This window comes from Rhinopithecus bieti, unplaced genomic scaffold (assembly GCF_001698545.2).
Source record: "Rhinopithecus bieti isolate Rb0 unplaced genomic scaffold, ASM169854v2 scaffold_15143, whole genome shotgun sequence".
Lineage (NCBI taxonomy): Eukaryota > Metazoa > Chordata > Mammalia > Primates > Cercopithecidae > Rhinopithecus > Rhinopithecus bieti.
In genome coordinates, this window is record NW_016808091.1 from 1,150,920 (window position 1) to 1,172,954 (window position 22,035).

Consider the following 22,035-nt stretch of genomic DNA (forward strand, 5'->3'; position numbering starts at 1 on the left):
ATAAGCTGATTCCATTAACTCTCCCCACTGCCTGCCTGCTTTACCTCCAACCTTGTAGTCATTCATTTGACACCTAATTTGTTGAGCGTCTACTGCATGCCAGACACTGTTCCAAGCTCCTAGGATGCAGTGCTGAGCAAATCAGCCCAGATCCTTGCTCAGCCTAGTGTGTATGTGCATCTGGGGTTGGGAGTAAGGAGTTACCCCTCAGTAAAGCAGCTTTATAAATAATGTTTAATAATTTACCAGCCTACAAGTCTTTTCTTTCTTAGAATCAAAACACAGTAGAACTGGAAGATGCCTTGGAAATGAGATAGTCCAGCCTCTTTCTTTTCCATCTTTTTGAAAGGGAATGTAGTGCAGTGCCTAACAGTTGGGCTCTGGCGTCTGTACCTTCTGGGTTCGAATCCCAGCCCTGTCCCCAGGGACCCAGGGGAGGCTACTTAAGCTCTGTTTGCCTCTCTCTACTCATCTGCATGACAATAAAAATTGTATTATGTTGGTGAAAATGTAATTGTGTTTTTTTCATTACTTTTAATGCCAAAAACCACCAATATGTTTGCATTGACCTAATACAGTGAGGATGAAATGAATTAATATATGAATAATCCTGAGAATGGTGCCTGGAATACTGTAAATTCTCTGTAAACTAACTGCTATTATTGCCATCTCCTTCATCATCACCATCACCATCATCACCATCACCACTACCATCATCACCATCATCACCACAACATTAATCACCACCACCACCATCAACATCATCACCACCATCATCAACATCAGCACCACCATCATCATCATCACTGTCAGCACCACCACCATCAACATCATCACCACCATCATCAACGTTATCGCTGTCACCACCACTACCACCGTCATCACCACTACCACCATCATCATCACCATCACCACCTTAATCACCCTCATCACCACCATCACCATCATCACCACCATCATCATCACCACCACCATCATCAACATCATCACTGTCACCACCACCACCATCAACATCATCACCACCATCATCAACATTATCACTGTCACCACCACCATCATCATCACCACCACTATCAACATCATCACCATCGCCACCACCATTACCACCGCCACCACCATCACCACAACATTAATCACCATTACCACCACCACCATCAACATCATCACCAAAATAATCATCATAATCACTGAGGAAAATGATCAGAGCACATCAAGAGCTCTGCCAAAGTCATCCAGTTGCTAAACATCAGAGGCAGGGCTAGAAAAGAGGACAGTCTCTTCTCTTCACTCCTAGTCCAGTGCTCATTTCAGTGGATACCAGCCAGATTCTCACTATGCCTAATGTGTCAGCTGAGAACACAGGTGGAGCCTTCACTGGCTCCCAGAAATCTGGGTCCTTCGCTGAGCCCATTGTCTTTGCTGGATTGGCCACCCATCTCCCTGCCCTCCTGTTTCATCCAGTTCCCATCAGCAGGTCTGTATTCTCTAGACTCATCATTTTTGAAAGTGACAGTTAATCATGGGATTTTTTTTGTGCTAAAACTGATAAAAAATGCACAAATATTGGACTATTCCATTTAGATAAATTTTGACCAGTGTGTCTAAAAAGGGAGATGAATATTCATTATGTGTTTTATGTGACTACATTGATGGTAATTAAATTAGATGGGTGGCTAGTCATCTACTGTGTAAGTATGAATAGTAGTTATGTAGGGCTATTAAGGGGCATGCACATTTTTGCATATATTAATACAGTTTCCAATTGCTTCAAAATGCTGTGGCCAACTTACACTGCAACCATTAATAGACAAATGCTTCACTTGCACAACAATCTTGCCAGCATTTCATTTTACCATTCTTTTTAAATGCATTAAATAATATGTGATGTTAACCTTAACTTGCCTCTCCTTGGTGACTTGGAAGGCTGGACATTTCATATTTTCTGGACATGTCACTCGCTCATGGACTGAGAGATCATTGATTGCATTTATTAATCCCCCAGGTCAAAGGAAGAGATGTTTCTGAAACTGGGGCCCGACTGGTTCCTGCTGCTTCTGCAGGGCCACCTGCATGCCAGCACCACTGTGCTGGCATTGAAGCTGCTGCTGCACTTTCTGGCAAGCCCCTCCCTCCGCACACGGTTTAGAGATGGCCTGTGTGCAGGATCCTGGGTAGAACACAGCACTGAGGGCGTGGACATTGTAATGGGTGAGCACGTGGCTGTCGCCAGGAAGTGGGGCACCACCTAGTCCTGGGATGTGTATGAGGACCAAGCCAGGCCCCTTCTTATTTGAGACCATCACAGCTCTGTGCAGCAGGATCACCTTGAGCCCTGACTCCAAGGCCTACATCCAAATGAGCCCAGTCCCACTGACATCCTTTGCAGGATCCACCACAGCCTCACTGCACAGACACTGGAGGCTGCCTTCATTCCTCCCACCTGCTTAGCCCTGTTCTCCTGGGCACTGTATACTTTACTTCCTCTTCCTGAGGGGATGCCTCTTCTTTTGATGTGGATTCATCCTCAGATCTCAGTTCAAATGCCACTTCCTCCGGGAGATGAGGGGTCTCCCTGAATTGGGCACCTCTGTTACATGATCTCTGCCCTTATTATTTTTCTCTATAGTGCTTAACAAAATTCATAAGTATTTGAGTATTTAATTGCTTAATGTCTGTCCCTGTCACTACAATGCAAGCTTCATGAGTGCCTGGAATTCTGTATATTTGGTTGAAACCCTACACCCTTGTTGCCTAATTCAAAGCTGCCCTGTTGCCTCCTGCATGGTGGGCAGCAAGTATGTTTTTGAGTGAGTGAATGAGCATGTCAGGAACAGGGAAGGGAATTACTGTTGAACGCTTTCTTGCTCACATCTGTGTGTGAATATATTTTATCATCCAGCATTTCTATGGGATGGGTGGGTGGCCAGGTGTTCCCTTGTGTGTCCAGGCCCCACCTTGACCAGCAGCTGTTCTCAGCTGACTTTTGTGCCCCCTTTGCCTGATTAATAGACAACCTGAAGAGCCACTCGCCACTGCCTGAGCAGAGCCCGTGCCTGCTTCCTGGGTTCCGTGTCCTGAATGACTTTCTGGCCCACCACGTCCACATTCCAGAGGTCTACCTCATCGTGTCCACCTTCTTCTTGCAGACACCACTCACAGAGCTGACGGACGGGCCCAAAGTAGGTGTTCAGAGCACCCACGGAGTGACACACTTGGTTTTCTGATTCCACATGACTAAGGCCGGTCGCCAAGACCCTCTGCACTTACCTCCCTCTGCTTCTTCCAGCTCAGATGGGGTGCTGGCCTGCTTCCCTCCCTAGTAGCCCATACCCTTGGACAGCCCTTCAAATGCTCTCCTTCCAGGCCCTTGACTTCCTCGGCCTCTGCTCCCATCCTTCCTCCTAGCAAGTCTCTGATTTGGATCAGTTCTATTTTAAAACCTTCCTTTTGGGCACAGCTAGGGGAATGACATGATGCTGGGGTGGCCCTGCCCCAGCACCCCAGCCCCTCATCCTCAACCACCCGCTTAGGTCATCACCTTCTTGCCCCTGTTGCTAGGACAGGGAGACTTTTCAAGGCTGGTCATGGATTCCTTCAGCTTCTTCCTTGGGTGACCTCACCCCATAGTTATCTTTCCTTCCTTCCTTCCTTCCTTCCTTCCTTCCTTCCTTCCTTCCTTTTTTTTCTTTTCTTTTTTTTTTTTTTTTTTTTGAGACAGAGTCTCACTGTGTCACCCTGGGAAAGTGCAGTGGTGTGATCTTGGTTCACTGCAAACTCTGCCTTCTGGAGTCAAGTGATTCTCTTGCCTCACCCTCCCAAGTAGCTGGGATTACAGGCGCCCACCACCTTGCCTGGTAAATTTTTGTGTTTTTAGTAGAGATGCAGTTTTGCCAAGTTGGCCAGGCTGGTCTCAAACTCCTGACCTCAGGTGATCCACCCACCTTGGCCTCCCAAGAGCTGGGATTACAGGTGTGAGCCACTGCACCTGGCCCCCTTTCTTCCTTTTGTATTTTCAGTTTTTCCTTTTCTATCAACCCATTCCTCATAAGCCATAATTATGTTCAGCTGCATCCCACCTAAAACCAGAGGCTGCCCCTTGATAACACTCCTGACCAACTGCTGCCTATTGGTCACTTTCCTATCCTTCCTTGGCTACATTTCTCCAAAGAGGACTCTGTACTCACTGTATGCACCTTCTCCCTTGCACTAAATTCAGGTGACTTTCACACCTGCAGCATCAGGGTCAGACTTCATAGCTGGCACCAAGCTCCCTCATCTCTGCCTGATGTATCTTTCCAACCCAGCTGCAATTCACCTGCCCTCAGCTGTGACTCTCCTAAATCATCTCCAGTAAGACCAGCTGCTCTGCGCTCACCCGCACTGCTGCCCTTACTCACTCCTCTTTCCCACCATCGTCTACCTGGGGGGAGCGTCCTCCCTTAGCACTCAGCTTGGATGCTACTTCCTACTTAGACCCCCAGAGAGAGGAGACCATTTCCTCCTTTGTGCCTCAGTGTAGTTTACCCCATATGGATGGCACCAACACAAATGGGTGCCTGCCTTCTTAGAAACTGAGCCCCTGAAGAATGGGCCCACCTTTCACTTAACTTCCTGGAACCTGACAAATAGCCAACTTGGAAACTGTTTCTTGGTCTTAATCGAGTTGAGTTAAACTGAACTGAATTGAAATACGGGAGGGGCGTGGCTTTGCAAACAGCAGGTTAAAAAATCTACCCCTTTTGAATATCTTTATAGTTGACAAATCTAAATCTTGACATATGCTAATGGCATTGTAGATTACACTTCAAAATAAAGTTTTTAATATGCTTTACTAAGGTCATTGAGACCCTGAGTTTTTATTTCCCTAGCATATCTCAGGAAACAGATGTCTGCTAAGTGTTGGAACCTGTGATAGATGTTTTACATATTTTATTTTGCTTGCTATTTAAACAATCCCATGGGGTAGATAATGTAATTCTCATTTCACAGAGAAGGAAACTGAACTGCCAAGAAGCTCAATAGCTTGCCTGAGCTCAGCTATTAAAAAGTCCGAGTCAGGCCATCCTGATTCTAAACCCTGGGTTTAGAATCTCTCTAAACCTCTACATGCCGAAGTTTCCCCTGAAACCTTTGAATTCTTTGTACATCTTATATAATCTAATTTATAAAAGTGAATTAAAGTTGATTAACGTATTGACTTATGATGTCAGACCAAAATAACTGAACTAGATGCCACTCTCTAGGGGGTCTTCAGCACCTTCTTAGAGGTGCTTTTTCCCTTATGCACCATCTAGTGGGGTGAAATTATTCCTATGGATCAACCACCTAGGCTGCTACCATGCTCTGTTGCTTTTCCCACTGGGTACCCCCCTGGAAACATGTGAACTGGCTGCAAAGCTGGTTCTTTTGGTGAGTAGCAGTAGGTCTGCTTACAGCCCCTGCCTCCTCTTCCAGGACAGCCTTGATGCCATGCTTCAGTGGCTCCTGCAGAGGCACCACCAGGAAGAAGTCCTCCAGGCTGGGCTGTGCACAGAAGGTGCCTTGCTGCTCCTGGAAATGCTGAAAGCCACCATGAGCCAGGTGAGATCCATTCCCCACATGCTGCCCCAAGGAGGTTCTGATGGGAAGGCCAGTTTGGAAGGGTCACCTTGACTTTTCTCCTAGCATCTTCCCACTAATGCCAGTAATTAGCTAGATCCTGTAGAAGAGATGAGGTAGGTTCCTAGAGGTGACTCGGGCACAACTGGAAACCCAGCCTATAGGTCTCTGAGCTTCAGGTGCTCTTGCAGGTGATACCTGTTCATCATTTGTTTAAGCATTGGGTTTCTTCACTGGGAGATTTGTTGCTTTCAGTCAAAGGGACCATTTCTTAGGAGGAGGAGGGCCTCTCCTCTCAGTGAGTCCATCTCCTTGCTCATGAGTGACCTGGGGAAGGGACCTGACTTAGAGAAGGCAGATGGCCGCCAGCTGCAGGCAGGGCATGGAGAGGCTTCTGGAGTGAGAAGCCTTTAATTTGAGCCTTCAAGGTCCAGTAGAGGTGGGTGGTGAGCAGAAGAGTTATTGTAGACATGGGGTAGAGGCCATGTGACTTGTGAACAGGGATAATTAATGGTGAGTCAGGTCAGGAAGGGTTTCCAGAAGAGGCTGAAAAATTCTGACCTCATCCTGTAGGCACCAAAGGCAATTGGAGGCTGAATTGTATGGGGAAACTTACTGCTTTTGTAAAATGATACATGATTACCTTTAACATTTAAACAAAAGGGAAAAACAGAAAGTAAACAACACCCACCTGACATACATCCACCCAAAAATGAGCACTGTGAATGTGGTGGAATCTTTCCAGACGCTTCTCCAAGATTCAACCATATCCTCACAGAGGATGAGACCACATGCAACCCTTTTGCCTTTTTTCCTCAGTATTTGTGGATCTCTTCTCATGCAAATAAAATTAAAAAAACATGGAGATCATTTGTATTTGTAATATAAATTTATGTTGTTTTACAGAGTGTTGTCTGTAATGAACTTGCTTAAACAAATATCTTTCTTTCTATCTTGATGACCTCCTTAGTGTGTATTCTGGGATGTGGTATAGCAGGTCAAAATGTGCCTTCATGCATTTTCTTTTGGATGTGCTTCTCAGAAAGATTGAATTAGTCATTATGCACACACATCCCACCAGTGAATATCTAATTCATCTTGTACAGAAGGGCTCAGCCCCATCCTCACAGCCTCAACATCATGGCCAAACTGATGATAGCTTCATAGTTGAGTTCTTTTGCATTTATTATTAGTGAGGTTGAAACCATTTTTCATATGTTTATTAGTTATCTTTATTTATTTTCCTCTCTCTCTATTTTGCTGTCAATTGCCTGATTATATCTTTTGCCAGTTTTTCTGGGTGTGTGGGATTATGCTGAGAAAGTAGAGATCCCACTTTTTGCCCTTTTTGAAACAAGTTTTCTTTTTCTTTTTTGAGACAGGGTGTTGCTCTGTTGCCTAGGCTGGAGTGCAGTGGTGTGATTCCAGCTTACTGTAGCCTCCGCTTCTCAGGCTCGAATGATCCTCCCACTTCAGCCACCCAAGTAGCTGACACCACAGGCGTGCACCGCCATGCCCAGCTAATTTTTCTATTTTTGTAGAGACGGGATTTCATCATTTTGGCCAGGCTCAGAAGTGTTTTTATTGCTATTATTAGATACTCTTTTAGTATACAGTTCGATCATCCTATACTTTTTTTTCTTGTAGCCAGTTTCCTATGAATTACATCAAAAGATTTCTTTGCATTCTTGCGAAGACCTCATTTAGTCACTCTGTCTTTATTCTGTTTATATTTTCTTTCTTTCCTTTTTTTTTTTTTTTTTTTTTTTGACGGAGTCTCGCTCTGTCGCTCTGACTGGAGTGCAGTGGCACTATCTTGGCTCACTGCAACCTCTGCCTCCTGGGTTCAAACGATTCTCCTGCGTCAGCCTCCTGAGTAGCTGGGATTACAGGCGCACACCACCACCATGCCTGGCTAATTTTTGTATTTTTAGTAGAGATGAGGTTTCACCCTGTTGGTCAGGCTGGTCTCGAACTCCTAACCTCGTGATCCACCCACCTCAGCCTCCCAAAGTGCTGGGATTACAGGCGTGAACCACCATGCCCAGCCTCTGTTTGTATTTTCTTTATGATTTCATGCATCCTTATAAATGATATTAGCCTGCAGTTTACTTTTGTTATATATTTTCAGGTTTTGACATCAGTATTATGCTAATATTATATGAAAAAAACTTCTTTCTTTGTATTCAGCGAGATGTTAAATCCATGATTTTTGTATTATTTTAATTGTTCCTATGAAATTGCCTGGACCTAAATTTGTCCCATTATTATTGGCTTGTTTAGGCTTTTAAATGTCTTCTTGACCTAGTTTAGTTAATTGATATTTTAAAATAATTTCCCATTCATTTAATTTGCACAAATGGTCTCCTTTAACTCGTGTCATTTTCTCTGTGATTCTTTCTCCCTTCGTATTCTCAGTTTGTGTCCTGCTCTCTCCTTCTCGGCCTCTCTTGTGACTTAGGAGTTGAAGGCTTGTGGACTTAAATAAATAACCAGCTCTTGGGTACATTTATCAGTCTCCTGATTTTATTTCTGTCAATTTCTAAGATTTTGATTTTGGCATCTTCATTTTTGTTATGTTCTGGAATTTCAGTGATTGCAATTTTAAAGAGCTCTTTGATTCACATTTGTTAATGTCCATGTGGTGGAGATTTTTGGGTTGTAAACTTTTGTTCTCTATTTCTAGTTATGTTTTTGCCCTGCTGAGATCATGTGATCTGTATATTTTTCATCTTTGAGAATTTTATTCATGATTTTATTGTAGGCCTAATGAGCAATTAATTTAGGAGTGTCTGAAAAGATGTATATTTTCTGTATGAAGCATAAGGAATCTGTTACCTATTTAATCAAGTAATGTTATTCAAAATAAAGCAAACAAAAGGAATCACATGCAAGCATTTAAAACAAAGAAAATATGTAATATGCTGAGAGAAGTAAAGATATAAGACCAAACATGTACATCTTAACAGCAAACATAAAAAGGTTAAATTTCTGTATTAAAGATGTGAATTTTAGACTTGGTGAAAAACAAGACTCAGCCTTCTAGGATCTAACATGTATGTATATACAACAATAACAAAGTTACTTAGTGAATTTGATACAATCAAGATCTGTGTCAGGAAAGCATCATCTACCCAATACAGTAGACAAGTATCAAAAATAAAACGCAGGGACTTAAAAGATAAGAGAAAAAGGCTAGAGGTAAACATAGAACCTACTTCAGAGGGTTGTTGCGGGCTGAGAAGAGGCATATGTATGAAGCCCTTACAACACCTGCACATATTAAACCCTTCCTCAATTGATGTTAGTGTCTAGTGCTGATCTGAAGTTTTAATGTATCTTGTTGAAAGTCTCAGGAAGGAATCTTCTCCCTAGACCTCAGCTCCTCTGGTTGGGGAGGCAGCCCCCATCATGCTGCCCTGCACCACCTCTCACCAAGTGTGCCTCAGCCCCTGGCAGGTTCTGAGGATGGCGCCTGGGCACAGACGTTCCCAACCAGCGTGCTGCAGTTCCTCAGCCTCGTGCACCGCACCTACCCCCAGGACCCGGCGTGGCGAGCCCCGGAGTTCCTCCAGACCTTGGCCATAGCCACCTTCCCCCTGGGAGCCCAAAAGGTAGGACATGTTGCTGCCCTACCCAGAGAGAGCAGGTGTAAGCGTCATCATCCTTCAAGGGCAAAGGGCAAAATCCCTCCCTACCCCCCTAAAATTAAAATACATTTTAAGGCAACTTGAGGGGAACGTTGAATAAGCAGCTTGGGTAATCTTCCTTTTTTGGGTGAGATACACCTCGAGGTCATTTTCAGCTCTGAGATTCAATACTTTATTTGAGCTGTTAAGAATCTCAGTAACAAGAAGTCTAATGGCAGATAAAGTCCATTCTCTGTGGCATACACAGGCACTGACAAGGGGAGACAGTGACTCCCATTCCAGGAAGCCTGCTACTGTGCACCATAGTGGAGAGGGCAGTCCTGGGAGGGCATCCTGCAAGAACTTTTGCTCTTGGGACCCTCGTCCCACTTGCAGTCCCCTGGGCCATGACTTGTGTGCCCTTCTAGGCAGTGGGTTTGCAGAGGCCCAACTTAGAGCCAGGCAAGTCAAGGGGAGGGCAGAGCCTGATTTAAGGATGAAGTCTTGAGTCTTATGCTCTGGTGGTTAGAGAAGGGGCTATGGGAAGACGTGTGAGTTTGAGGCCTCCAGCTAGGCCCAGCAGGTCAAGGGTTGGCTGGGTCAGGGCCATGTGGGACTCAGGTAAGCTAAGAGCTCCTGGGAGCTGAGAGGCGAGAAGCAGGTGAAGACTAAAGAAGAAGGTCAGGTATGGAAGAAGGAAGGGCAGTAATCCACACAACCACCTCCAGTCTGGTGGATTAGGAAGTGGAGACCCAGTGAGGGCAAGCAAGCTAACTGTGTCTTCCTGCAAGTTGCCAACTGTAGCTAAAGGAGCATATTTGAAAGGTGAACAATGCTACATAGGGGGGTTTATAATCCATGCCAAGTGCAATGCTGGGCCTGGAGTGGTTGCTCCATAAACATTTGCTAAATGCCCAAATGAGCAACATGCTCTCCTAGCTAACCTTTTCCAGAAGGATACCCATGGCGACAGCCTCCATCTCCTGAAACCGGTGCTTTAGAGAACCTGAACTGCCACCTGATGAAGGTGGTGTCTGAGAGGGGAAGCTGAGATTCAGAGAGGCAAAGAGGTGCTCACCAGTTTCCTCCAGGCTTACTGAGGGTCACAAAACCCATCTCCCAGATTGATTGCAAGAGTGAAATGTACTGAACTTCATGTGATTAACAAGTGACAGAGCCAGGGTTTAAATCTCACTCTTACCCTAAAGCCTTATCCTTTTCACTACAGTTTAAAATAAAATAAAATAAAATAAAATTAAATTAAATTACAGTCAAATTAAAATAAAAACAAATAAACTTTAAAAGTAATTGGTTTTAATAAAAAGACTAAATATAAAGACCAGAAGTTTCATAAAAAGATAACATAGGCCAGGCGCGGTGGCTCAAGCCTGTAATCCCAGCACTTTGGGAGGCCGAGACGGGCGGATCACGAGGTCAGGAGATCGAGACCATCCTGGCTAACATGGTGAAACCCCGTCTCTACTAAAATACAAAACTAGCCGGGCGAGGTGGCGGGCGCCTGTAGTCCCAGCTACTTGGGAGGCTGAGGCAGGAGAATGGCGTTAACCCGGGAGGCGGAGCTTGCAGTGAGCTGAGATCTGGCCACTGCACTCCAGTCCGGGTGACAGAGCGAGACTCCGCCTCAAAAAAAAAAAAAAAAAAAAAGATAACATAAATTTGAAATAGTTTTATGAGTTCATATCAAGTAACTTACTAAAAAGTAAGATAAAAAACAAAGCAAACAGTAGTGAAGGAATGCAGCGCTGGTTGTAGGGGAGAGGCGGGATAGGACCCGCAGCCAGAGGTGCAGGCAGCCTGGCCAGGGAGGGAGCAAGGGCGAGCCTACAGGCTACCCCTTGACACTTCCCTGGGCGGGTTTTCTGCAGGGGTCCAGAGGCCTAACATTCTCTACGCAGATACCCAGCTCAGCCCCCATGCCCAAGGGTCAGGCTTGCCATCTGCTGAGTTGGGGTTCCAGCTGAGTGCCCCCACCAGCAGCCCAGGTGCACACTCTGACCCAGGGCTCCTGCTCCCCATGGTCAGCAGTTCCTGCCCAGGGGAGGGTCTGGCCCAGAGTCACATCCCCAGCTGACCACAGGTGAGGTCAGGCTTTTGCGTTGGGGCTTCTGGCTCTAATTCCAAGGTGCACCTCCCAGCCATCTTTGCCTTTTGCAGCTCCAAGTCAGCTCTGCCAAGGCTTTTGTTGTATAGAAAACATACCAGACCCTCTTCATGCAGAAGGCTGGCGGCCAAAGGCTTGGATTTGCTGTGAATTTATATGGCATCTTTCCAATCAAGGCCGCACGGAGCTAATTAATGCAGTCACTACCTCCCTAGGTGCCATTAAATTCATTTTATGGCTTAATTAAGAATGGCCGCATTAATTTATGAATGAGCAAAGGGAGGTGCTAACAGATGAATGCGCAGGAGAAGTTCATAGGCTGGGAGTCAGGAGTCCCTGGCCGCGTGTCCTTGGGCGTGTCATTCGGCCTCCAGCATCTTTGTGTCCTCCTGGACGTATCTGGGGTAATGACCCCTGTCTCATTGATCTCCCAACAACATTTTATAAATATAAAACAAAAGAGTGGATGCCAAAGCACTTCAGGAATTAGAGGAAAGAACTCTTTGTAGTCCCACTTCTCCACTGTTCTTGCATGGGGAGCCTGTCTGTGGGCATCAGCAGAGACTGGGCAGGAAGTAGAGGTGAGCTCCCCATCACAAGATGGGCACTGACTCTCTCTGTCTACCAGGGGCTGGGCTTTGCCACGTTCATTGTTCTCTCATGCCATTCTCCCAGATCCGGTGTCAGATGGTTTTTATTGTCTCTATTTACCCTATGGGGAGCTGTGGCTTGGAGATGTGAAGCAGCTTGCTCCTGGCACATTCCGGAGTTCATCATGAACTCTGCAGGCCTCTCTGACTCTATGGTTTAGCTTGTTTGCACAACACTTGGCATCTCATGTTCTCAAACTACAGCAGGCCACCTTATGAGCAGCTGGTCCCTGGGCAAATCACTTTCCTTTGCAGAGCCTCAATTTCCATACATGTCACTGGGCATGACAATAATCCTGCCATGCACATGGCACAGGTTGGTGGGAAAGAGCTTGAGGCAGGGCAGGCCACTCATGTTGGGGTTCTCTTGTCTTTGAGGGGGCTGGGACTGAGTCCACCCGGAACACCAGCAGTCCTGAGGCTGCAGCTGAAGGCGACAGCACAGTGGAGGGTTTCCAGGCTCCCACAGAGACACATCCCACCCGGAGGCAGCTAAGGGAGTTCACGCAGCTCCTCTTGAGGGAGCTTCTGCTTGGAGCCTCCAGCCCCAAGCAGTGGCTGCCCCTGGAGGTGCTCTTGGAGGTGGGTTCGAAAAGGTGACGTTGGGCTCTGTGCTGTGGAGGCTGCTGGGATACAGGCACTGCAAGGGAAGGATGCACCCAGGGAGACAGAGGGCCTGGGGGCCACAGCGAGTGAAGGGGAATCTGTGAACCATGGGCCCCAAAAGAGCAACAGGTGATAGAGGAGTGAGCGCAGGGTCCCTAGAAGCAGAGCCAGAGGTAGGAGTTTTGTGTAAGTGAGTTATTGGCCAGTGGGTTGGAGGGGGTGTTCTCAGGAGAAGCGGGGAGAGAGACAGAGGGGCAGGAGGTGAAGCTAGCCCAGAGGTGGTCCCAGCTGGAGCCTGGCCCAACGGGGGTTCTGGGTTGCTCTCTGCCTCCCAGGGCTGGCCCCACCTGCAGCACATGACAGGTGGCCATGGGCTATGGGCTCCCCCGACTTGCCTCCTTACCCTCGGAAATGGACGTTGCTTCCTGGACGAGGCAGCCTGGTCACAGAGGGTGGTCCCCCAGAGAAGGAGCAATTGTAAGCAGCCCACACTGGTGGCAGATGTGGCCTAAATGCCCCAGCCAGGCTAGGGAGGCAGTGGGCACTGGGTGGACACGATGGCCCTGTGGTTGTTGTCTCAGTCCCGGGCTGTGCTTCCAGGCTTCTCCAGACCATGCCACTAGCCAACAGAAGCGAGACTTCCAGTCCAAGGTCCTGCTTTCTGCTATGGAAATATTCCACATGACAAGTAGAGGTGACACAGCGATGCTCAGAGGTGAGTGGGGCAACTGGTCCTCCCCATTCATGACATGAGGCTGCTGACAGCGGAGGGAAACCAGCATGCTGGCCGGGAGCTGACCCAAGCTGTGGGGTGCTGCCTCCACCTGGCATCAGTCCCTCCAGGCAGCATCAACAATAACTCCCTGGCTCCTGCCTTGGGGGTGGCTCCTGCCTTGGGGCCCAGTGGAGGGGTTCTTGCTACTTTCCATGACACCCTTGTCATGCTGTGCCACTTACAGACAGAAAGCCCTCTTGTCCTCTGAGCAAAAATTGGCTCTCCTATACCCTCAGTAGAAATGCAGCCTCTTCCCATAATGGAAGCCAAGATACCAGAATTTGACCTTCCGTGCTCAGCATTCTGCCTGGGTACAGGATAGGAGCACAGTTGATGTTTCTTAAACAATGAACCTGGATGAAGACGCTGCCATGCCCCTTCAGAGCTTAAAATTGAAGTTTCATTCAAAATACTTGGTTCCAGGACAGCTGTACCTTTTCGACAAGCCTAAACAAAAGCCTTTTCTGTGGTTCCCAAGCCACAGGAATTCCTAGGAACATGAGTTCTCCCCTAGACTTCTCCTTGCCTCCCACTCAGAAGCCCTGACTTCATGATCTTTCTCATGGAGAGACTGGAATGAAGGAGAGTAGTAGGGTGGTGAATTGTGGTTTTGGCAACCCCAGTTCTGGACTTGGCTCTGCCACTGGACAGTCATGCGACTCTAGTCAGGTGTCTGGATCTGTGAGTGAAGACGACAGTTGTGATAAACTCACAGGGTTGTGCTAGGGGTTAGCTAAGATCATCACACACATGGCTGAGCACAGTGCCTGCTGTGTTGGTGAGCATAGACAGATATTGACAGTACGGCTTTATCCTCTGCCCAGTGTAGCAGCAGGGCCCCTGGTCATCATGATGCCTGCTTATTTGTCTCAGGCAGCACATTCTTCCCCGTCCTCCTCCAAAAAGCCACAGGAAGAAATGCTTCCCCTTGCTTCTTTCTCACCACTTGGTTTATGTCACTGACCAGATTACTCAAGATCTGTTCACTTTGATTAAATGTGTGTGTGTTGGGCACCTCCTCAGTACAAGACTCCATCTTTGGAGCCATGGGGTAAAAACAGAGGTGAATAAGATGCAGTTGGTCACCAGAAGGGGCTTGGAGACTGTCATGGAGAGAAGTCCATTTAGACTCTCACCTCCACCTGTCCCCTCACTCCACAGACGGCAAAGAGCCTCAGCCAAGTGCAGAAACTGCTGCTGCCCCTTCACTTGCCAACATCTCCTGCTTCACCCAGAAGCTGGTGGAGAAGCTGTACAGCGGGATGTTCTCAGCAGACCCCAGGCATATCCTCCTCTTCATCCTGGAGCACATCATGGTGGTAAGAGCTGTTCACTGACCGGGTGTCCATGTGGATCTGAATGATGTGTCCCTCGCTGTTGTCCAGTTGGTCCCACTGGATCTGCCCTCCCTCCCTGGAGTAGAATCTGAGCCAGGTGGGAGGAAGCAGGAGGCCCTTTAGGCCCAGGTAATACCTGGAGACTACTGCAAGTCCCGCAGGGTTCTCACCTCAGGCCACCTGAGCCCAGTCCCAGGGATTGGAAGCCTCAGCGCCCTGCACTTGCACCTGAGCTCTGTAAACTCCTAAAACCTGTTGCTTCCCTTTGAGTTTGTATTGGGATTGTTGGTTTGACCTTAATTGTTGTTATTCCTCCTCAACTAAGGAAGGGTCACAAAGGCCTTTGTCTCTGCAAGACCTGTTTTATTTTCTTCCTTAGTACTCACTCTGTCCGTTGTATTTGTGCCTTCCTGCAGTGGAGACAGGCATCTGTTTTAACCTTGTCTTCTTATTCTTGCCTGTGCCCTTTTTTCCCCCCAGATAAACAGGTATAACTACATACCTGCCTGTACAAATGCATGCCTGTAGGGCCACTATTGAATGTAGGTGTGTGTATGTGCACGCATATACACACAGAGAAAATTGTACAATCTCAAAATTCTAGCATCGAAAGAGACCATTTTTTTTAAATCTCAGCCCCATTACAAGCTGGAGACTGCCTGACAAGCCTCCATACAACCTTTGCTCAAACCCTCCCTATGATGGGGAACCCACTAAAGTTCAGGTTGTCCCACCCAGGGGGATGTCTGTGATTCTTGGAAAGAACTTTCTCTTATCAAGCTGGGATCTACCTCCAGCAGCTCCTGCCAGCAGTCCTGGGTATGCTCTCTGCAGCAGAACTAGGAGGACTGCTCTCCTTCCTCTTCATATCTCATAGAGAGTGAAATTGGCTCCCAGCACCCTTCTGACTGCAGAGTCACCCACAGACCCCAGGACTAGGCCTCTGCACAGTTTCTAGAGTCATCTTCACTTGTCTGATGAGCAGGTCCAGGTAAACCTGGAAAGACTTGAATTCAAAGGCTTCTTAAGGAACAACTCCAAGAGAGGAGAAATAGCCCTGCCCTTGTCAGCTCTGTGAGGGTTAAAATCAGATTCCTGGCAAGTTGTGTTATAAATGGAAAGAAGTTGCTGAGCTCCCTATGGCTAAAGCATGGACTCCCAGCTAATATTCCAAACATAGGTGCCAATGGGGGCCATGGTGCCTGCAGGGGGACCGGGCCTGAGGGCTCAGCTCCCCACATATCCACCGGCCTCCTCTCCTGCTGGCTGTCTGTGATGTCTGCCCCTCTTAACCTCAGTTCGAGACCCATCTAAGGAGCAGGAGAGGACCATGATAAAGAAATGAATCCCAAACCCCAACAGGTTTACACAGACCTTCATTTCATGAGTAGAAACATTGCATTACCTGTGAAATTCTAAGGGAGTAGCCTATAACAAATTCATTTTCTATCGGACTGAAAAACTTTGTGCATACTTTTTGTATTATGGATTCTTTTCATGGAAGCCAAACAAATGTTTGGAGATGTATAGACCAGTCCATGCTAAGGCTACAAATCAGGGTCTTCTGCTTCTCCCTCTAAGTTTCTTTTGAACTAAAATCTTCTGGACTCCATCTCCAGTAGATGATATGGTGGTTAAGAGCATGGCTTAAGTGTCCAGTGTATGTTTGATCCTTTCTGAACCACCCAGCCTCTCTGACCCTTAGCCTCTTATCCCTACAGTGGGGTAACTTAGCGTCTATGGTGTTTTTATGACAAACAGGCAGTATGTGCAAATCTATGCAAAATGCTTAGCATAATACCTGGAATACTGTAAGAATTCTATGATAACTATTAATAATGACACATGACTATTTTTTAAATTAGATTCTATTAATAGCATGTTCTCATACATTGAATGTCAATCTTGTTACTAGTGTTTCAAAAATCTTGGGTCACCAAATCTATTTTCTGTAATACGACTACAACAAACGTTCAACCTTTTTTAACACAACTTTTCACCCAAATTCTGCATAGCCTTGATTGATCATTTCCCTAAATAAACACCTGAAAGTAGAGGAAACTAGTCCTATTTGAATTTCAGGTCATGTCAATATTTTTTTTAAGAGACAAGGTCCTGCCCTGTCATCCAGGTTGGAGTGCAGTGGCATGATCCTAGTTCTCAAAATCCTGGGCCTCGAAATCCTGGGTTCAAGCAATCCTCCCATCTCAGCCTCCTGAGTAGCTAGGACTATAGACATGTACTACCTTGCCTGGATAAATTTTTTTTTTTTTTAACTTTTTGGAAAGATAGGGTCTTACTATGTTGCTGCCCAGGCTGGTCTTGAACACCTGTCCTCAAGAGATCTTCTTATCTTGGCCTCCTAAAGTGCTAGCAGTACAGATGTGAGCCATCATACCCAGCCATGTCACTTTTATTTTTATTTCAAGTTCCAGGGTACATTGCAGAATGTGCAGGTTTGTTACATAGGTAAATGTGTGCCATGGTGGTTTGCTGCACCTATCAACCCATCACCTAGGTATTACGCCCAGCATGAATTAGCTATTTTTCCTAATGCTCTCCCTCTCCCCACCCCACCCACTGACAGGCCCCAGTGTGTGTTGTTCCTCTCCCTGTGTCCATGTTTTCTCATTGTTCAGCTCACACTTACAAGTAAGAACATGTGGTATTTAGTTTTTTGTTCTTGCGTTAGTTTGCTGAGGATAATGGCTTCCATCTCCATCCATGTCCCTTCTAAGGACATGAGCTCATTTGTTTTTATAGCTCATAGTATCCCATGGTATGTATGTACCATATTTTCTTTATCCAGTCTATCATTGATGGACATTTGGGTTGATTCCATGTCTTTGCTATTGTGAATAGTGCTGCAAGGAACATACATGTGCGTGTATCTTTGTAACATGATAATTTATATTCCCTTGGATATATACCCAGTAATGGAATTGCTGGGTCAAATGGTGTTTCTAGTTCTAGATCTTTAAGGAGTCACCACACTGCCTTCCATGATGGTTGAACAAATTTACACTCCCAACAGCCTAAAAGTGTTCCTATTGCTCTGCAACTTCACCCTATCTGTTGTTTCTTGACTTTTAATAATCGCCATTCTGACTGGCATGAGATAGTATCTCATTGTGGTTTTGATTTGCATTTCTCTAATGATGAGTGATGTTGCATTTTTTTTCATATATTTTTTGGCCACAAGAATGTCTTCTTTGGAGAAGTGTCTGTTCATGTCCTTTGCCCATTTATTAATGGGGTTGTTTGTTTTTTTCTTATAAAATTGTTAATTTCCTTGTAGATTCTGGATTTTAGATCTTTGACAGATGGATAGATTGCAAAAATTTTCTCCCACTCTATAGGTTGCCTGTTTGCTCTGATGATAGTTTATTTTATTGTGCAGAAGCTCTTTAGTTTAACTAGATCTCATTGTGAATTTTTGCTTTTGTTGCAACTGCTTTTGACTTCTTCGTCATGAAATCTTTGCCCGTGCCTATGTCCTGAATGGTGTTGCCTAGATTTTCTTCTAGAAGTTTTATAGTTTTGGGTTTTACATTTAAGTCTTTAATCCATCTTGAGTTAATTTTCATATAAGGTATAAGGAAGGGGTCCAGTTTCAATTTTCTGCATATGTCTAGCCAGTTCTCCCAGCACCATTTATTAAATAGGGAATTCTTTCCCCATTGCTTGTTTTTGTCAGGTTTGTCAAAGATCAGATGGTTGTAGACATGCAGTCTTATTTCTGAGTTCTCTATTCTGTTCTATTGGTCTATGTATCTGTTTTTGTACCAGTTCTGTACAAAAGCAGTACACTGGTTACTGCAGCTTTGTAGTATAGTTTGAAGTCAGGTAGCATGATGCCTCCAGCTTTGTTCTTTTTGCTTTGGATTGTCTTGGCTATATGAGCTCTTTTTTGGCTCCATATGAATTTTAAAATCGTTTCTTCTAATTCTGTGAAGCATATCAATGGTAGCTGAATGGGAATAGCATTGAATCTATAAATTACTTTGGGCAATAAGCCATGTCACTTTTTGATTATATTATTTTTGTAGTAAACTGGATCTGTAACTAAAATTGCAAAGCATTCACAAGTATGTGTATGTGTGTTTTTTTTTTAATGACACAGGTCATTGAGACTGCCTCTTCTCAAAGGGACACTGTCCTCAGCACTTTATACAGCAGTTTAAATAAAGTCATTCTTTATTGCCTATCCAAGCCCCAGCAGTCCCTCTCCGAATGCCTTAGCCTTCTCAGCATCCTGGGCTTTCTGCAGGAGCACTGGGATGTTGTCTTTGCCACCTACAATTCCAACGTCAGCTTCCTCCTGTGTCTCATGCATTGCCTTTTGCTACTCAATGAGAGAAGGTAAGAGCTGTCCACTTGTTTCCTTGCCTGCTGGTGGTCCATGCAGAAAGGAGAGATTTAGAGGGAAGCTTGATTGAGGACTGAAGTCTGTATAAATGATATCATCCTTTTGTTTATCTGGTCTTCCATATTTTGTGAAATGTTTGATAACATGGTAAGTAATCCCCAAACTTGTCCATGTGACAGCAGCTAGAATCATCATGAAATAATAATTTACCCTATTTCTACAATTCTAAGATTGTAAGATACCTTATTGATTTAATTTTTGAGGCAGAAAATGTCAACATTAGATGTACACATCGATTTTATGATGTAGCCAGATTCCAGAAACATTATCATTTAATAATTACAATCGTAGAATGCAAAAATATAATGTATTGTGCAATGCAGGAATAATTTTGCTTTCAGGAAAAAAATTACATATGCATGCAATATATGACATAAAATGACATCCATAAAAATGCTAGTTAAAAGCTATTAAATTAAACTTATTTAAGTCCTTTTCTTGAAGCCCCAAGTTTGGAAATACATCAGATTTCCAAATCTGAATGTAGTTCATGCACACTGACACAGAGAGAGAGACGGAAAGTGAACATACATCCCGTCTCTCTCTCTCTCTGTGTCAGCGTGCATGAACCACATTCTCCAGCATCTCAGCATCCTGCTGCCTATGAATATGATGTCTTGTGAATATGATGTCTTATGACTAGAGCTTGAGAGTGTAGAGGGAGAGAGGACTATGGGATGTCACACTTCGCTCTTGTCCTTTTCCTTCATTATAGTCATCCTAACAAAAATTATGTTTGATCACTTGAAAAAAAAACAGTCCCCCACGTCCTGTAGTGCTGACCACTGAACAGTACAAAACACTAGCATTGACTTCTCATAAAACTCTCTGGGAAGCCTTGGGGAACCCTCCTAGCCCAGAGGAGGCACTTGTGTTTGAATGAAAGAAAAGAATCCATTTTCAGTATGTGGGTTAATTTGGGGAGGTTTTCTTTTCTTTCTTTTCTTTTCTTTTTTCTCTTCCTGTTTCAGGAGTTAGGCCTCATCCATCCTGTAAGCACAGGTAAAGAGGAGCAGAATGACAACTGAATTATGTGCTTGAGATGATACCTTCCTCAGTTCCCTCTGTTTAGCAAGATTGACTTTATTCTAGAAATTTCAAAAATGGGCATTCTCATACGTCAGGTTATTTTCCTTTCCATGTTTGTCATTTTCAGTTCAATCCATGAACACTTACTGAGTGTCTATTTGGTTTGTGTCATAATGGCCACGTGGACATTAACACATTGGGGACCCACAGAGCACATGGTTCATGGGAAACCTAATGTATAAACCACTGTGTCCCCACTTAGAACTGGCTACATCATATGTGAGGCCTCCAGCAAAATTAAAATGCGAGGCTTGTGTCCAAAAATACCCAAAATTTCAAGATGATGACAGCAGAGCCCCAAAAAGGGTTCTTCTTAGTGCAGGGCCCTGTGTGATTGCACAGGTTGCACGCCCATGAAGCCAACCCTGGTCCCACTCCAGGCAGGATGAAATCAATGCCAAACAAAGGCAGGGTTTAATGCTTTGGGAATGCACTGAAAGAAATGACTAGTTCTGATGGTGGCGAACCAGGAGCAGGCAGAGGGGGCCCGCTGGCAGCACAGGTGGGATTTCACAGGACTTCTCATAAGGGGAAGGTGTTTCTCCTACTATTCAGAATGCAACTCTAAAATATCTGCTGTGGAATTTCTTATAAAGTATTTGATTTAATTTGATTAGACAAGTTTTTTTCCATATTGATATAGATAATTATTGGAGGATGATTGTTCGTAATAAAGAGCAATGGAATGGTCTCAAGGAAACTGGAGTTTATGGGAATTTAGTGAAAAATCTCTTATCCACTAGTTACCCAGAAGGATTTGGATTGGAGCCCAAGCCTAGAATGTCTACTTATCATCAAGTCTTCCTTTCCCCAAATGAAGACATGAAAGAAAAAAAAGAAGACTTGCCAAGTTTGAGTGATGGTACATTTTATTTGTCATTTTGTGTGTGTATGTGTGTATGTGTGTGTGTGTGTGTGTGTGTGTGGGAGAGGGGTGGTGACTAGATAGTGGTACCTGCTAGGGTTGCATTCTTCAGTTTGTCCTTCCCAAAATAAGAAAGCAGATACTATTAAGGACATTTTCAAAAAGCCAGAAGACTTACGAATTCTCAGAGTAATCATGTATTAGTACATAGCAAGGCAAGCTGGTAGAAAGTAACACTGGATTGGTCTTTGTATATTAGAAATGAAATGGAAAGGAATGAATGGATGGATAGGTGAAGAGAAAGCTCTGTGGGACTTGGTTTGACTAGAAGCTTAATCCCAGGATACTCTACTGTAAATTAAAACTGTCATGCCCCATCTTACCTAATTTAGTTCAAGTCATTACCTAGTTGCTGCTCAGCTTCATTCCCTAGTAAATGAGAAGGGATTAAATAAACCCATTACTATCTATAAGACTTTTCGCTTAATGGAGTTTATTCTTGAATTTACTAATCTCAAATCAAGTTAAAGGGATTAGCAGTTATTTTTCTAGCAGCCCGTTCTATGTGTTTGAGAGATTATGCTCTCCCTTGGTCCAGGAAGCAGAAGCTCTGCCACTCCTTCTGCCAGTCTGGTTTGCAGACTGTTCCACTTACCTGGTGATATGTTGTGATACAAGATTGTACACACAACCAGGTGCAGTGGCTTATGTACCCCAGCACTTTGGGAGGCCAAGGCAGGTGGATTACCTAAGGTCAGGAGTTCAAGCCAGCCTGGCCAACATGCTGAAACCTTGTCACTACTAAAAATACAAAAATATTAGCTGGGCATAGTGGTTGGCACCTGTAATCCCAACTACGCGGGAGGCTGAGGCAGAAGAATCACTTGAATCTGGGAGGCGGAGGTTGCAGTGAGCCAAGATCACACCACTGCACT

At 45.1% G+C, this 22,035-nt stretch overlaps 1 protein-coding gene across 4 annotated transcripts in view; it reads left to right on the plus strand.

The window, feature by feature from the left end:
- Positions 1 to 22,035, plus strand: part of WDFY4 (WDFY family member 4) — a 305,713-nt gene that overhangs the window by 125,899 nt on the left and 157,779 nt on the right. For all 4 annotated transcript variants that reach the window (XM_017885513.1, XM_017885510.1, XM_017885511.1 and 1 more), the window contains 9 exons: positions 2,003 to 2,208; positions 3,010 to 3,179; positions 5,455 to 5,580; positions 9,048 to 9,212; positions 12,378 to 12,581; positions 13,206 to 13,320; positions 14,542 to 14,699; positions 18,841 to 19,079; positions 20,979 to 21,097. In XM_017885513.1, the coding sequence (XP_017741002.1) occupies positions 2,003 to 2,208; positions 3,010 to 3,179; positions 5,455 to 5,580; positions 9,048 to 9,212; positions 12,378 to 12,581; positions 13,206 to 13,320; positions 14,542 to 14,699; positions 18,841 to 19,079; positions 20,979 to 21,097 (1,502 nt within the window). The remainder of the gene's footprint in view (positions 1 to 2,002; positions 2,209 to 3,009; positions 3,180 to 5,454; positions 5,581 to 9,047; positions 9,213 to 12,377; positions 12,582 to 13,205; positions 13,321 to 14,541; positions 14,700 to 18,840; positions 19,080 to 20,978; positions 21,098 to 22,035) is intronic.